Source organism: Panulirus ornatus, chromosome 1 (genome assembly GCF_036320965.1).
Source record: "Panulirus ornatus isolate Po-2019 chromosome 1, ASM3632096v1, whole genome shotgun sequence".
Lineage (NCBI taxonomy): Eukaryota > Metazoa > Arthropoda > Malacostraca > Decapoda > Palinuridae > Panulirus > Panulirus ornatus.
This window is the reverse complement of record NC_092224.1, coordinates 28,749,122-28,767,419: the sequence shown is the minus strand read 5'-3', so window position 1 is coordinate 28,767,419 and position 18,298 is coordinate 28,749,122. Positions and strand designations below refer to the sequence as shown.

Genomic DNA, 18,298 nt, shown 5'->3' with positions numbered 1-18,298 from the left:
TTGTTATTACTATAATAATAATAATAATAATAATAATAATAATAATAATAATAATAATAATAGTATAAAAGAAAGAGACAGGAGGTCAAGTGAAAGGTGCAAGAGAGGGCAAATGAGAGTTGGGGTGAGAGAGTATCATTAAAGTTTAGGGAGAATAAAAAGATGTTCTGGAAGGAGGTAAATAAAGTGCGTAAGACAAGGGAGCAAATGGGAACTTCAGTGAAGGGCGCAAATGGGGAGGTGATAACAAGTAGTGGTGATGTGAGAAGGAGATGGAGTGAGTATTTTGAAGGTTTCTTGAATGTGTTTGATGATAGAGTGACAGATATAGGGTGTTTTGGTCGAGGTGGTGTGCAAAGTGAGAGGGTTAGGGAAAATGATTTGGTAAACAGAGAAGAGGTAGTAAAAGCTTTGCAGAAGATGAAAGCCGGCAAGGCAGCAGGTTTGGATGGTATTGCAGCGGAATTTATCAAAAAAGGGGGTGACTGTATTATTGACTGGTTGGTAAGGTTATTTAATGTATGTATGACTCATGGTGAGGTGCCTGAGGATTGGCGGAATGCGTGCATAGTGCCATTGTACAAAGGCAAAGGGGATAAGAGTGAGTGCTCAAATTACAGAGGTATAAGTTTGTTGAGTATTCCTGATAAATTATATGGAAGGGTATTGATTGAGAGGGTGAAGGCATGTACAGAGCATCAGATTGGGGAAGAGCAGTGTGGTTTCAGAAGTGGTAGAGGATGTGTGGATCAGGTGTTTGCTTAGAAGAATGTATGTGAGAAATACTTAGAAAAACAAATGGATTTGTATGTAGCATTTATGGATCTGGAGAAGGCATATGATAGAGTTGATAGAGATGCTCTGTGGAAGGTATTAAGAATATATGGTGTGGGAGGCAAGTTGTTAGAAGCAGTGAAAAGTTTTTATCAAGGATGTAAGGCATGTGTACGTGTAGGAAGAGAGGAAAGTGATTGGTTCTCAGTGAATGTAGGTTTGCGGCAGGGGTGTGTGATGTCTCCATGGTTGTTTAATTTGTTTATGGATGGGGTTGTTAGGGAGGAGAATGCAAGAGTTTTGGAAAGAGGGGCAAGTATGAAGTCTGTTGGGGATGAGAGAGCTTGGGAAGTGTCAGTTGTTGTTCGCTGATGATACAGCGCTGGTGGCTGATTCATGTGAGAAACTGCAGAAGCTGGTGAATGAGTTTGGTAAAGTGTGTGAAAGAAGAAAGTTAAGAGTAAATGTGAATAAGAGCAAGGTTATTAGGTACAGTAGGGTTGAGGGTCAAGTCAATTGGGAGGTAAGTTTGAATGGAGAAAAACTGGAGGAAGTAAAGTGTCTTAGATATCTGGGAGTGGATCTGGCAACGGATGGAACCATGGAAGCGGAAGTGGATCATAGGGTGGGGGAGGGGACAAAAATTCTGGGAGCCTTGAAGAATGTGTGGAAGTCGAGAACATTATCTCGGAAAGCAAAAATGGGTATGTTTGAAGGAATAGTGGTTCCAACAATGTTGTATGGTTGCGAGGCATGGGCTATGGATAGAGTTGTGCGCAGGAGGATGGATGTGCTGGAAATGAGATGTTTGAGGACAATGTGTGGTGTGAGGTGGTTTGATCGAGTAAGTAACGTAAGGATAAGAGAGATGTGTGGAAATAAAAAGAGCGTGGTTGAGAGAGCAGAAGAGGGTGTTTTGAAATGGTTTGGGCACATGGAGAGAATGAGTGAGGAAAGATTGACCAAGAGGATATATGTGTCGGAGGTGGAGGGAATGAGGAGAAGTGGGAGACCAAATTGGAGGTGGAAAGATGGAGTGAAAAAGATTTTGAGTGATCGGGGCCTGAACATGCAGGAGGGTGAAAGGAGGGCAAGGAATAGAGTGAATTGGATTGATGTGGTATACCGGGGTTGACGTGCTGTCAGTGGATTGAATCAGGGCATGTGAAGCGTCTGGGGTAAACCATGGAAAGCTGTGTAGGTATGTATATTTGCGTGTGTGGACGTATGTATATACATGTGTATGGGGGTGGGTTGGGCCATTTCTTTCGTCTGTTTCCTTGCGCTACCTCGCAAACGCGGGAGACAAAAAAAAAAATAAATAAAAAAAATAATAATAATAGTAATAATAATAATAATAATAATAACCAGGGCCTGAAAATGCATAAGGGCAAAAGGTATGCACTGGACAGAGTAATGTGGGTTGATGTGCTGTTAAGGGACAGAACCTGGGTATGTGGAGTGGCCAAGGTAATCTTTGGAACTGCCTGAAGGGTCTGGTTGTGAGCTGTGGTTTCAGCGCATTGCCCATGACAGTTAGAGAACAGATATGAGTAAATGTGGCCTTTCTTTATCTGCTCCAAGCATTACCTTGCTAACACAGGAAATGGTGATCAAGTATGAAAAAAAATTACAGCTTCTTACTCTGAGAGCCAACTACATCCACTGGGTAGGACCACAGGTCATAATGTGTATATAATGTTTATATTTGAGGAGAGTGCATGGCATCTGAGCAATAAATGTCCAGTGTTTTTATTGTACTTATTGCACTGTCAGTAAACTGGGTCCTAAGAAATGTTGAATTGGTGTGTTTAGATAAAGAAGGATAGGTGGTGTCCAAAGCATAAACAGGAAAGTGTCTTGTGTCTTTCTGGGAAGTGTGGGTTCAGATGGATGTATCTCTGGAGGGGAGGTATTTTGGCCGAGTTGGAAGGATTGTTGTTTAGTGTTTGTAGGATCATTACACTGTGTGTAGAGGCTGCTAAAGCACGAGGTAGGGACAGGCTTTTTATTTCTACTTGGAGGTAAGCAGTTAGCTCTGGGGTGGAAAGGTCTTGTGTTGTTGCAAAGAACTGAGTGTCAAACATATCGAAGAGGGATTGTAATGGGAGAATCTTTGTTTCATTGTGAAAGTGTTAAGTTGTTTTGGTTGCTAAGCAGCCAAAGACTATTCTGAGCATTCTATTTTTTGTGGTGTGCTGCTCTGTTATATCTATTTTTAAGAGGGTGAAGCCCAGACATGTGAAGCATACTTTAGAGTGAAGAGGATGAACCTGGGACCCTACGGGCCAGAAGTCCATTTTCCTTTAAAATGATTCTGTGGTCACTTCATCCATGTTTCATATTTCTCCAAGTATTTCATTAAATAATTTCTCCATCTCTGTGGAGGAATCACTTAGTTTTGTCTGATGCTTCTTCAGTATGTTCCCAGGAATTACTCCCCAACTGATAATTCTAAATCTAATTGGCTTCAATGTTTTCAGAGCTAAAAAAATATTCTCCATGTCCTATATCTGTTGTCCTGCAAATATTAACATATATCTCTCAAATTACAGAGGTATAAGTTTGTTGAGTATTCCTGGTAAATTATATGAGAGGGTGTTGATTGAGAGGGTGAAGGCATGTACAGAGCATCAGATTGGGGAAGAGCAGTGTGGTTTCAGAAGTGGTAGAGGATGTGTGGATCAGGTGTTTGCTTTGAAGAATGTATGTGAGAAATACTTAGAAAAGCAGATGGATTTGTATGTAGCATTTATGGATCTGGAGAAGGCATATGATAGAGTTGATAGAGATGCTCTGTGGAAGGTATTAAGAATATATGGTGTGGGAGGAAAGTTGTTAGAAGCAGTGAAAAGTTTTCATCGAGGATGTGAGGCATGTGTACGTGTAGGAAGAGAGGAAAGTGATTGGTTCTCAGTGAATGTAGGTTTGCGGCAGGGGTGTGTGATGTCTCCATGGTTGTTTAATTTGTTTATGGATGGGGTTGTTGGGGAGGTGAATGCAAGAGTTTTGGAAGGGGGGGCGGGTATGAAGTCTGTTGGGGATGAGAGAGCTTGGGAAGTGAGTCAGTTGTTGTTCGCTGATGATACAGCGCTGGTGGCTGATTCATGTGAGAAACTGCAGAAGCTGGTGACTGAGTTTGGAAAAGTGTGTGGAAGAAGAAAGTTAAGAGTAAATGTGAATAAGAGCAAGGTTATTAGGTACAGTAGGGTTGAGGGTCAAGTCAATTGGGAGGTGAGTTTGAATGGAGAAAAACTGGAGGAAGTGAAGTGTTTTAGATATCTGGGAGTGGATCTGGCAGCGGATGGAACCACGGAAGCGGAAGTGGATCATAGGGTGGGGGAGGGGGCGAAAATTCTGGGGGCCTTGAAGAATGTGTGGAAGTCGAGAACATTATCTCGGAAAGCAAAAATGGGTATGTTTGAAGGAATAGTGGTGCCAACAATGTTGTATGGTTGCGAGGCGTGGGCTAGGGATAGAGTTGTGCGCAGGAGGATGGATGTGCTGGAAATGAGATGTTTGAGGACAATGTGTGGTGTGAGGTGGTTTGATCGAGTGAGTAACGTAAGGGTAAGAGAGATGTGTGGAAATAAAAAGAGCGTGGTTGAGAGAGCAGAAGAGGGTGTTTTGAAGTGGTTTGGGCACATGGAGAGGATGAGTGAGGAAAGATTGACCAAGAGGATATATGTGTCGGAGGTGGAGGGAGCAAGGAGAAGAGGGAGACCAAATTGGAGGTGGAAAGATGGAGTGAAAAAGATTTTGTGTGATCGGGGCCTGAACATGCAGGAGGGTGAAAGGAGGGCAAGGAATAGAGTGAATTGGAGCAATGTGGTATACCGGGGTTGACGTGCTGTCAGTGGATTGAATCAAGGCATGTGAAGCGTCTGGGGTAAACCATGGAAAGCTGTGTAGGTATGTATATTTGCGTGTGTGGACGTATGTATATACATGTGTATGGGGGGGGGTTGGGCCATTTCTTTCGTCTGTTTCCTTGCGCTACCTCGCAAACGCGGGAGACAGCGACAAAGTATAAAAAAAAAAAAAAAAAAAAAAAAAAATCTCTCCAATCCTGAGGATTAGCGGAAAGCATGTATAGTGCCATTGTACAAAGGCAAAGGGGATAAAAGTGAGTGTTCAAATTACAAAGGTATAAGTTTGTTAAGAAGGGCAAGTATGAAGTCTGTTGTGGATGAGAGAGCTTGGGAAGTGAGTCAGTTGTTGTTCGCTGATGATACAGCGCTGGTGGCTGATTCATGTGAGAAACTGCAGAAGCTGGTGACTGAGTTTGGTAAAGTGTGTGAAAGAAGAAAGTTAAGAGTAAATGTGAATAAGAGCAAGGTTATTAGGCACAGTAGGGTTGAGGGTCAAGTCAATTGGGAGGTAAGTTTGAATGGAGAAAAACTGGAGGAAGTAAAGTGTTTTAGATATCTGGGAGTGGATCTGGCAGCGGATGGAACCATGGAAGCGGAAGAGAATCATAGGGTGGGGGAGGGGGTGAAAATCCTGGGAGCCTTGAAGAATGTTTGGAAGTCGAGAACATTATCTCAGAAAGCAAAAATGGGTATGTTTGAAGGAATAGTGGTTCCAACAATGTTGTATGGTTGCGAGGCGTGGGCTATGGATAGAGTTGTGCGCAAGAGGGTGGATGTGCTGGAAATGAGATGTTTGAGGACAATGTGTGGTGTGAGGTGGTTTGATCGAGTAAGTAATGTAAGGGTAAGAGAGATGTGTGGAAATAAAAAGAACGTGGTTGAGAGAGCAGAAGAGGGTGTTTTGAAATGGTTTGGGCACATGGAGAGAATGAGTGAGGAACGATTGACCAAGAGGATACATGTCTCGGAGGTGGAGGGAACGAGGAGAAGTGGGAGACCAAATTGGAGGTGGAAAGATGGAGTGAAAAAGATTTTGAGTGATCGGGGCCTGAACATGCAGGAGGGTGAAAGGCGGGCAAGGAATAGAGTGAACTGGATCGATGTGGTATACCGGGGTTGACGTGCTGTCAGTGGATTGAATCAGGGCATGTGAAGCGTCTGGGGTAAACCATGGAAAGTTGTGTGGGGCCTGGATGTGGAAAGGGAGCTGTGGTTTCGGGCATTATTGCATGACAGCTAGAGACTGAGTGTGAATGAATGGGGCCTTTGTTGTCTTTTCCTAGCGCTACCTCGCACACATGAGGGGGGAGGGGGATGGTATTCCATGTGTGGCGAGGTGGCGATGGGAATGAATAAAGGTAGACAGTGTGAATTGTGTGCATGGGTATATATGTATGTGTGTGTGTGTATATATATGTGTACATTGAGATGTATAGGTATGTATATTTGCGTGTGTGGATGTGTATTGTATATACATGTGTATGGGGGTGGGTTGGGCCATTTCTTTCGTCTGTCTCCTTGCGCTACCTCGCAAACGCGGGAGACAGCGACAAAGCAAAATAAATAAAATATAAATAAGTTTGTTAAGTATTCCTGGGAATTATATGGGAGGGTATTGATTGAGAGGGTAAAGGCATATGCAGAGTATCAGATTGGGGAGGAGCAGTGTGGTTTCAGAAGTGGTAGAGGATGTGTAGATCAGGTGTTTGCTTTAAAGAATGCATGTGAGAAATACTCAGAAAAACAGATGGATTTGTATGTAGCATTTATGGATCTGGAGAAGGCATATGATAGAGTTGATAGAGATGCTCTGTGGAAGGTATCAAGAGTATATGGTGTGGGAGGTAAGTTGCTAAAAGCAGTGAAAAGCTTTTATCAAGGATGTAAGGCATGTGTACGAGTAGGAAGAGAGGAAAGTGATTGGTTCTCAGTGAATGTCGGTTTGCGGCAGGGGTACGTGATGTCTCCATGGTTGTTTAATTTGTTTAAGGATGGGGTTGTTAGGAAGGTGAATGTAAGAGTTTTGAAGAAAAGGGCAAGTATGCAGTCTGTTGTGGATGAGAGGGCTTGGGAAGTAAGTCAGTTGTTGTTCGCTGACAATACAGTGCTGGTGGCTGATTCGGGTGAGAAACTGCAGAAGCTGGTGACTGAGTTTGGTAAAGTGTGAGAAAGAAGAGAGCTGAGAGTAAATGTGAATAAGAGCAAGGTTATTAGGTTCAGTAGGGTTGAGGGACAAGTAAATTGGGAGGTAAGTTTGAATGGAGAAAAACTGGAGGAAGTGAAGTGTTTTAGATATCTTGGAGTGAATTTGGCAGAGGATGGAACTATGGAAGCGGTAGTGTCACAGAGTGGGGGAGAGGCCAAAGGTTCTGGGAGCGTTGAAGAATGTGTGGAAGGCGAGAATGTTATCTCGGAAAGCAAAAATGGGTATGTTTGAAGGAATAGTGGTTCCAACAATGTTATATGGTTGTGAGGCATTGGCAATAGATAGGGTTGTGCAGAGGAGGGTGGATGTGTTGGAAATGAGATGTTTGAGGACAATATGTGGTGTGGGGTGGTTTAATCAAGTAAGTAATGAAGGGTAAGAGAGATGTGTGGTAATTAAAAGAGTGTGGTTGAGAGAGCAGAAGAGGGTCTATTGAAATGGTCTGGTCACATGGTGGGGATGAGTGAGGAAAGATTGAAGATGTATGTGTCAGGTGGAGGGAACAAGAAGCGGGAGACAAAATTGGAGGTGGAAGGATGAAGTGAAAAAGATTTTGAGCAACTGGGGCCTGAACATGCAGGAGGGTGAAAGGCATACAACGAACAGAGTAAATTGGAACAATGTGGTATACCGGGGCCGATGTGCTGTCAATGGATTGAACCAAGGCATGTGAAGCGTCTGGGGTAAACCATGGAAAGTTTTGTGGGGCCTGGATGTGGAAAGGGAGCTGTGGTTTTGGTGCATTATACATGACAGCTAGAGACTGAGTGTGAACAAATGTGGCCCTTCTTGTCTTTTCCTAGTGCTATCTCGTGCACGTGCAGGGGAAGGGGGTTGTCATTGCATGTGTGGCGGGGTGGCGACGGGAATGAATAAAGGCAGCAAGTATGAATTAGGAACATGTTTATATATGTATATGTCTTTTCTTTTCTTCTTTCTTTCAAACTATTCGCCATTTCCCGCATTGGCAAGGTAGCGTTAAGAACAGAGGACTGGGCCTCTGAGGGAATATCCTCACCTGGCCCCCTTCTCTGTTCCTTCTTTTGTAAAATTAAAAGAAAAAAAAAAAGTGTATAGGTGTACAGCTATGTATATGTGTGTGTGTGGATGTGTATGTTTATACATGTGCATGTGGGTGGGTTGGGCCATTCTTTCGTCTGTTTCCATGCGCTACCTCACTAACGCAGGAGAAAGCGACAAAGTATAATGAATAGATAAAAAATGAATATATATGTGTGTATATATGAGTGGAAGGGCCATTCTTTGTCTGTTTCCTGGCGCTACCTTGCTGGCGCAGGAAACAGCAATTACGAATAATAATATAATAATCTCTCCTGGCTTTATAAGCTGCACAGTTTGAGATCTGTCAGCACTTTGAGGTAGTTTATGTGCTCAAGCCCATCCGTTTTGCTTGTGAAGTGTTCTGTAACCTTTCTAACCTGTTTATCACCATCTGTTTCAATGTTGACCAAACAACACAGCAATATTCTAGTTTACTTCTTACATAAATATTAAACATTCTAATCAGTTTTCTGTCTTGTTGCTAAGGTTCTCATTATCATCCTACTCATGACTTGGCTAGAAAGCAATTTCTTTGCAATGTGCTCCATGAACAAAAGCTTTTCAATGATTGTGACTTTCAAGTATTTGGCATTTTCTTTACTCTGTTTCTGTAGGGCACCTGTATGAAGGTGCCAGTACATAATCAATTGCTCTGCAATTTGCCCAAATTAATCTTCATTACATTTCAATGGATTCTTTTCTGCCCATTTGAAAACAGTAACCAAGTGTCTCTAAAGCTTCACACAGTCTTCTTTACTAACTGTATTACTTATTCTCAAATTGTCTGTAAAACACCTCGTTATATTCTCCCTTACAACCTAATCTACATCTGAAATCTCAATTACGAACTGTACTGAAGCTAATACCATACAAAACCATTTCTTGTGGTATATCAGTAAGTAGTCCTTAACCAGACAGTTCCTTTTGCCACTACTTTAACTTTTTTGCTGGTTAGAAATTTTTTGATCCACTTTCCTATTTTTTCCTGAATTATTCTGTCTAGCCACCTTCTCTAACAGCATTCCATAATCCATTTCATCAATGGATTTTCTAAAATCCATAAAAATGGTGTCCATTCTCTTTCCTTCCACTAAAGTTACATGTATGTCATAATAATGAACTAACAGTCACAACTGCATTCTTTTACCTGGTATAACTCCATGCTGGTCTTAATTTATGCAAGAATTGTTATCAAGACTTTAAAATGTTCTTTATCACTATTTCAAAAACATTAATCATGTGCAATTCTAAGCTGACTATATTGTTTTGTTAGTAATTCTCATCAACCTTTGTGTACTGGTGTAATAGATGCTATTTTCTGTACCTCTACAATAATGGATCGGCCAATGCTGTCTTAGTAATATCATAGGGATCCTGCTATTGTTTTCTTATTCTTTTCAAAAATAGCTGGAATTCTGTCAGGTTATAGTGCTGAGTTCAAGTTGATAAATCATTTCAACTGTCTCTTTCTGTTAGATTTATATCAATAAGGGATTAGTCTTCCTCTAAAGTAGTTGAATATCTAAATAATTTTTTGAGTTGAATACAGAAAATAATTTGGGAATGAGGAAGTTAAGATGCTTATGAAAAAGTACTGTAAGGAGAAGTGAATGGGCAATACCTGCAAGCAAGGAGTGCAAGTGACTGCAATATGTACAGGCAAAAGTGGCAGGAGGCAAGTGGAAGGTGAAGAGGCTCAAAAAGAGGGTAAATGAGAGATGGGCAAAGAAAGTATCAGCAAACTTCAGAGAGAATATGTTTTGGAATAAGGTAAATAGTGTAAGGAGACAAATGTAGGGTATGTGAGTAAGTTGAAAGAGAATAGTACCTACTTTTGAGTGCCTATGACAAGATTTTGCCATGCTACCAGAACTAGCATTTAGCACTCACCACTTGTCTTGCTTGCTGGATAACACCACGTCTCTCAACTGCCAGTCCTATAATCACCACAGGTTTCGCTTTTGTATAATGCTATTTTTCTTGGCAGACACTCCTTTGGTGTAGGTGTCAAATCAAGGTTCAGGATGGGAGGTTCCAGGTGAAGGTGGGACTGCATCAAGGGTGTGTGATGCTACCTTGGCTGCATATTTTGATTATGGATGGATAGGATGATGAGGGAGGTAAATGCAAGGGTCTTGGAGAGATGGGTAGGTTTGCAGTTTGTTGGGGTGGGGAGTCTGTGGGATGAGTCAGCAGTTACTTCACATGGTAAGGCTCTCTTGACTGACTTGTGTGAAACTTAAGTGACAAACATAAAAGCTGGTGACTGAGTCTGAGACTGCATGTGAAAGAAGGTTGAAAGTTGATACAAAAGAGTAATCTCATAGGATTCAGCAGGGAGGGAGAGACAGGTTTCTCTGAGTGTGAGTCAGAATGAAGATACCTTGGAGGAAATAAGAGTGTTTTAAATACATGAGAGGACATAGCAATAAACGTAATTAAGGGAGCCTAAAGGAATCAGAAGGTGGGGGAGGGGATTAAGATCTTGGGTGTACTGTGGAGCGTGTGGAAAGAAATCACTGTAAGGGCAATGATGGTATGTTAAACAGTCCCAGGGATGCTGCATGGGTGTGCATCATGTGCCCTAAATACAAAAGAATGTAGGAGATAGGATGTGTTGGAAATAAAATGCATGAGGGTAAAATGTGGTGCGAGGTATGGAGACTGTATGAAATTACACTATAAGAAAGAGGTGTGGAAGGAGGCCAAGTATGATTGAGAGAGCTGAACAGGGTATGCTGAAATGGTTTAGACAAATGGAAAGAATGAGAAGAAAAAATCACTTAGGATTCTGTGTCAGAAGTGGAGGGATCAAGTGGGAGGGATAGACCAAGAAGATATAAAGATGGAAAAAAAGAGGCTCTGAGTTATTGGGGTCTGAGTATGTGGGAGGCAGAAAGGTGTGCATGAGATAGAGCCAACTGAGTGATGTGGTATGTATGGGGCAATGTGCTGTCAATGGGCTGAACTAAGGCATATGAAGTGGATGGGGAGACTACAGCTAGAGTGGATGTGAGCACATGAGGCCATTCTTCATCAGTTCCTTACACTAACTTTCTAAACAGGAGATAAGAAATTGGTAGAAAAACTGTGAAGGCAGAACATCATATTCCTATAATAAACATTTAAAAAGAATAACTATGCAACATAAAATGAGATAAACTACCTTGTCATGTACACGATGTTTCCTTCGAATGTCTGTTATAGCCGAGCGGTGAAGTCTGTTGAAAACCTACCACACAGAGAGATGAGACTGTTAAAACTACTGTCAGTAAAATGGACTTTAAAAACAATGTACTACATTCTTAATTCTTCAATTTCAAAAACTTCTCAGTGCATACAATTTCTCACAAGAATATGCTATATTCTTTTCTTCTTCATGGTCATATCTATAAAAAAATTTAAGGAGTGTACACACCTTATTAGATAACTGCATATCAAATCCTCCACCATCACCCGTATTAATCCCAGGTGGCAAACTCATAATTCGCTCAGCATTTTTTCGTCCAGATATGTTTAGATCATGCTTGGTGACGAGCCTTTTACCATGTTTCACATAACCACGTGCAGGGATCACTGGATCTTCACGCTCTCGTGCCTGTATCACAAAAGCTTACATTTGTATCAACACAATGGTTAAGTTTATTACAAGCTGCATAATAAAAGTGACTGCTGATAAATCATATCATTATTCTATGACAGATTGTATCACTATTCTAAGTCTTACTGGATTTCACCATTAATAATGCACAAGAAATATGATTTAAATCTTTTAACCTCAAAGGAGTCAATGGCTCTGTTCTCATCATCTAGTTCTGGAAGCTCATCATCACTGTCAGGACCATACCATGATGGACAAATCTTAAACTTGTTGAACGAAACAGCCACTGTAACAAGAACATCACTGAAAGTCAGTGACAACCAAGTTTCTCCATTATGTTACACAGTCAAATAATGCTAAGTGCTTGGTGATTCAACAGGCAAGGTTACCTTAAAAGAAAAAATCCAATCAGTAAACATTATGGAAAAATCAGAAATTAAACCTACTCAAGCATGCAAAATGGTACACATGGTTAGGCCATCTCCTTACTCTTATATCCAGCTGCCCCTTTCAGTTCATAACAGGCTTTGGGCAAGTAAAACAATTTTTAGGCAGGTGGGAGGACACTTCTGTTGGTTACTCAAAAATCAACAAAGAGCAGAAACTAGCCCTTCAATACTGTCTGTCACCAACAGATGCCTAGCCATAAATAGCATATTCCTTACACAGATAAAAAAAAACAAATGATAAACATGGGGGTAATCCCCCTAAGAATGTTAAAAAGTATATCAAGTTGCCCAGAATGGTGCGAGTTTTGTGGCCTGAATGACCGACCATTTGGGGTAATGGGAGCATGCTAGTTGAATTCATGTCTGGCAATGGCTAGGAAAGTGACAGTAAATCTATGCAGTGATGTATAGATTCTATTATGAGAGAGGGAATGATCAAGTTGCAGAAAGATGAATTGCATTTTTTTTTTTTTGCATAGGTAGAATAAGGGTGCTTTGGTGTGACTATGAGATCATCTATGTATGAAAGGATTTTCATACTGTGGTCTGCAGGAGGTGATGGGAGGTTATGTAGAAAGAGCTGAAGAAGGTTGGAGAATAAATGCAGTAACATATCCTCATAGAAAAGATACTTACTAGGCCATATCCTTTTCAAATTCAGATGATGGATACTACTGTTAGTGTTTAAAATGTCTATTAGCAGACACAGTGGAAAGTGAAATTCTTAACACAAAGCATTCACTTGAGAAAATGTGGCATTGAGTATAAATTGGTCAAGAAAGTAACTATTTAGTATGTTATTTATTTATCTATCTATTTTGCTTTGTCGCTGTCTCACGCGTTAGCGAGGTAGCGCAAGGAAACAGACGAAAGAATGGCCCAACCCGCCCACATACACATGTATATACATACACGTCCACACACGCAAATATACATACCTATACATCTCAATGTACACACATATATACACACACAGACATATACATATATACACATGTACATAATTCATACTGTCTGCCTTTATTTGTTCCCATTGCCACCTCCCCACACATGGAATAACAACCCCCTCCCCCCCATGTGTGCGAGGTAGCACTAGGAAAAGACACCAAAGGCCCCATTCGTTCACACTCAGTCTCTAGCTGTCATGTAATAATGCACCAAAACCACAGCTACCTTTCCACATCCAGGCCCCACACACTTTCCACGGTTTACCCCAGACGCTTCACATGCCCTGGTTCAATCCATTGACAGCACGTCGACCACAGTATACCACATCGTTCCAATTCACTCTATTCCTTGCACGCCTTTCACCCTCCTGCATGTTCAGGCCCCGATCACTCAAAATCTTTTTCACTCCATCTTTCCACCTCCAATTTGGTCTCCCACTTCTCGTTCCCTCCACCTCTAACACATATATCCTCTTGGTCAATCTTTCCTCACTCATTCTCTCCATGTGACCAAACCATTTCAAAACACCCTCCTCTGCTCTCTCAACCACACTCTTTTTATTTCCACACATGTCTCTTACCCTTACATTACTTACTCGATCAAACCACCTCACACCACACATTGTCCTCAAACATCTCATTTCCAGCACATCCACCCTCCTGCGCACAACTCTATCCATAGCCCACGCTTCGCAACCATACAACATTGTTGGAACCACTATTCCTTCAAACATACCCATTTTTGCTTTCCGAGATAATGTTCTCGACTTCCAAACATTCTTCAAGGCTCCCAGAATTTTCGCCCCCTCCCCCACCCTATGATTCACTTCCGCTTCCATGGTTCCATCCGCTGCCAGATCCACTCCCAGATATCTAAAACACTTTACTTCCTCCAGTTTTTCTCCATTCAAACTTACCTCCCAATTGACTTGACCCTCAACCCTACTGTACCTAATAACCTTGCTCTTATTCACATTTACTCTTAACTTTCTTCTTTCACACACTTTACCAAACTCAGTCACCAGCTTCTGTAGTTTCTTACATGAATCAGCCACCAGCGCTGTATCATCAGCGAACAACAACTGACTCACTTCCCAAGCTCTCTCAACCACAACAGACTGCATACTTGCCCCTCTTTCCAAAACTCTTGCGTTCACCTCCCTAACAACCCCATCCATAAACAAATTAAACAACCATGGAGACATCACACACCCCTGCCGCAAACCTACATTCACTGAGAACCAATCACTTTCCTCTCTTCCTACACGTACACACGCCTTACATCCTCGATAAAAACTTTTCACTGCTTCTAACAACTTGCCTCCCACACCATATATTCTTAATACCTTCCACAGAGCATCTCTATCAACTCTATCATATGCCTTCTCCAGATCCATAAATGCTACGTACAAATCCATTTGTTTTTCTAAGTATTTCTCACATACATTCTTCAAAGCAAACACCTGATCCACACATCCTCTACCACTTCTGAAACCACACTCCTCTGCCCCAGTCTGATGCTCTGTACATGCCTTCACCCTCTCAATCAATACCCTCCCATATAATTTACCAGGAATACTCAACAAACTTATACCTCTGTAATTTGAGCACTCACTCTTATCCCCTTTGCCTTTGTACAATGGCACTATGCAAGCATTCCGCCAATCCTCAGGCACCTCACCATGAGTCATACATACACTAAATAACCTTACCAACCAGTCAACAATACAGTCACCCCCTTTTTTAATAAATTCCACTGCAATACCATCCAAACCTGCTGCCTTGCCGGCTTTCATCTTCCGTAAAGCTTTTACTACCTCTTCTCTATTTACCAAATCATTTTCCCTAACCCTCTCACTTTGCACACCACCTCGACCAAAACACCCTATATCTGCCACTCTATCATCAAACACATTCAACAAACCTTCAAAATACTCACTCTATCTCCTTCTCACATCACCATTACTTGTTATCACCTCCCCATTAGCCCCCTTCACTGAAGTTCCCATTTGCTCCCTTGTCTTACGCACTTTATTTACCTCCTTCCAGAACATCTTTTTATTCTCCCTGAAATTTAATGATACTCTCTCACCCCAACTCTCATTTGCCCTCTTTTTCACCTCTTGCACCTTTCTCTTGACCTCCTGCCTCTTTCTTTTATACATCTCCCACTCATTTGCATTTTTTCCCTGCAAAAATCGTCCAAATGCCTCTCTCTTCACTTTCACTAATAATCTTACTTCTTCATTCCACCACTCACTACCTTTTCTAATCAACCCACCTCCCACGCTTCTCATGCCTCAAGCATGTTTTGCGCAAGCCATCACTGCTTCCCTAAATACATCCCATTCCTCCCCCACTCCCCTTACCTCCTTTGTTCTCACCTTTTTCCATTCTGTACTCAGTCTCTCCTGGTACTTCCTCACACAAGTCTCCTTCCCAAGCTCACTTACTCTCACCACTCTCTTCACCCCAACATTCTCTCTTCTTTTCTGAAAACCCCCACAAATCATGGCCCATGGCAACTTACTGTTACCATATCACAGATGCTGTTAAGATTGCCAGATTTCTCCCCTATCCCTGGGGATAGGGGAGAAAGAATACTTCCCACGCATTCCTCATGTGTCATAGAAGGCGACTAAAGGGGACAGGAGCGGGGGGCCAGAAACCCTCCCCTCCTTGTATTTTAACTTTCTAAAAGGGGAAACAGTAGAAGGAGTCACGCGAGGAGTGCTCATCCTCCTCGAAGGCTCAGATTGGGGTGTCTAAATGTGTGTGGATGTAACCAAGATGAGAAAAAAGGAGAGATAGGTAGTATGTTTGAGGAAAGGAACCTGGATGTTTTGGCTCTGAGTGAAACGAAGCTAAAGGGTAAAGGGGAAGAGTGGTTTGGGAATGTCTTGGGAGTAAAGTCAGGGGTTACTGAGAGGACAAGAGCAAGGGAAGGAGTAGCACTACTCCTGAATCAGGAGTTGTGGGAGTATGTGATAGAGTGTAAGAAAGTAAATTCTAGACTGATATGGGTAAAACTGAAAGTTGATGGAGAGAGATGGGTGATTATTGGTGCATATGCACCTCGGCATGAGAAGAAAGATCATGAGAGGCAAGTGTATTTAGTATGTAGATGGATATAATCATTATCAATGATATAAGCAGTGAGCATCAAAAGTACATTCTTACCTTTTGAATTACCATTATAGTGCTTCTCCTCTTGATTTAACTGATGATCATACTCTCGATCAAATTCATACTGTAGTGTCTGAGCCAACATGAAATCATCTGAGGTATCTTCTAAGTCAGGAATTTTAAGAAGATTACTAATGTCTGTCTCATCATCAATCAAGGTCTTGCAGTATGTTGCATTCTCTCTGCAAACAGATTTAAATTCATTCAGATATACGAATCAATTGGTGACAGTCTGGGAAAGTGTGTGAAAGGAGAAAGTTGAGAGTAAATGCGAATAAGAGCAAGGTTATAAGGTTCAGTAGGGTTGAGGAACAAGTTGATTGGGATGCAAGTTTGAATGGAGAATAATTGAAGGAAGTGAAGTGTTTTAGATATCTGGAAGTGGACTATGCAGAGAATGGAACCATGGAAGCAGAAGTGAGTCACAGGGTGCGGGAGGGGGCTAATGTTCTAGGAGCAATGAAGAATGTGTGGCGGGAGAGAACATTGTCTCAGAGCAAAAAAATGGGCATGTTTGAACGAATAGTAGTTCCAATAATATTATATGGTTGTGAGACATGAGCCATAGATAGGGTTGTACGGAGGAGGGGGGACGTGTTGGAAATGAAATGTCTAAGGACAACATGTGGTGTAAGGTGGTTTGATCGAGAAAGTAAGGAAAGGATAAGATATATGTGGAAATCAAAAAAGTGGTTAAGAGAGCAGAGGAGGGTGTGCTGAAATGGTATGGACATATAGAGAATGAGCGAGGAAAGATTGACAAAAAAAAGGATATATGTGTCAGAAGTGGAGGGAACAAGGAGAAGTGGGAGACCAAACTGGAGATGAAAGGATGGAGTGAAAAAGATTTTGAGTGATTGGGGCCTGAAAATACAGGAGGGTGAGAAGTGTGCAAGGAATAGAGTGAATCTGAACAACGTGGTATACCGGGGTCGACGCGCTGTCAATAGATTAAATCAGGGCATGTGAAGCATCTGGGGTAAACAATGGAAAGGTCTGTGGGGCCTGGCGTGGAAAGGGAGCTGTAGTTTTGGTGCATTACATATGACAGCTAGAGATTGAGTGTGAACGAATGTGGCCTTTTTGTCTTTTCCTGGCGCTACCGTGCTGGAGGGGGGATGCTATTTCATGTGTGGTGGGGTGGCGAAGAGAATCAATGAAGGCAACAAGTATGAATATGTACATGTGTATATATGCATATATCTATGTATACATTGAAATGTATACGTATGTATATGTGCGTGTAAGGGCGTTTATGTATATATATGTGTGGAAAGTTCTGTGGGGCCTGGATGTGGAAAGGGAGCTGTGGTTTCGGTGCATTATTACATGACAGCTAGAGACTGAGTGTGAACGAATGGGGCCTTTGTCATCTTTTCCTAGCTCTACCTCGCACACATGAGGTGGGAGGGGGTTGTTACTCCATGTGTGGCGAGGTGGCGATGGGAATAAATAAAGGCAGACAGTGTGAATTATGTACATGTGTATATATGTATATGTCTGTGCGTGTATATATATGTGTACATTGAGATGTATAGGTATGTATATTTGCGTGTGTGGACGTGTATGTATATACATGTGTATATGGGTGGGTTGGGCCATTCTTTCGTCTGTTTCCTTGCGCTCCCTCGCTAATGCGGGAGACAGCGACAAAGCAAAATATATATATAATAATAATATCCCTGGGGATAGGGGAGAAAGAATACTTCCCACGTATTCCCTGCGTGTCGTAGAAGGCGACTAAAAGGGGAGGAAGCGGGTGGCTGGTAATCCTCCCCTTTCTTGTTTTTTTTTAATAATAATAATAATAATAATAATAATAATAATAATAATAATAATAACAACCCGGCAAGGCAGCAGGTTTGGATGGTATTGCAGTGGAATTTATTAAAAAAGGGGGTGACTGTATTATTGACTGGTTGGTAAGGTTATTTAATGTATGTATGACTCATGGTGAGGTGCCTGAGGATTGGCGGAATGTGTGTATAGTGCCATTGTACAAAGGCAAAGGGGATAAGAGTGAGTGCTCAAATTACAGAGGTATAAGTTTGTTGAGTATTCCTGGTAAATTATATGGGAGGGTATTGATTGAGAGGGTGAAGGCATGTACAGAGCATCAGATTGGGGAAGAGCAGTGTGGTTTCAGAAGTGGTAGAGGATGTGTGGATCAGGTGTTTGCTTTGAAGAATGTATGTGAGAAA

The 18,298-nt window shown here is 41.8% G+C and overlaps 1 protein-coding gene across 3 annotated transcripts in view; it reads right to left on the bottom strand.

The window, feature by feature from the left end:
* The window catches only part of LOC139767052 (serine/threonine-protein kinase RIO3), a 71,919-nt gene that overhangs the window by 36,299 nt on the left and 17,322 nt on the right, over positions 1–18,298 (bottom strand). For all 3 annotated transcript variants that reach the window (XM_071696058.1, XM_071696140.1, XM_071696220.1), the window contains 4 exons: positions 16,092–16,279; positions 11,692–11,801; positions 11,333–11,512; positions 11,081–11,146 (listed from right to left, as the gene is read on the bottom strand). In XM_071696058.1, coding sequence (XP_071552159.1) covers positions 11,081–11,146; positions 11,333–11,512; positions 11,692–11,801; positions 16,092–16,279 — 544 coding nt within the window. The remainder of the gene's footprint in view (positions 1–11,080; positions 11,147–11,332; positions 11,513–11,691; positions 11,802–16,091; positions 16,280–18,298) is intronic.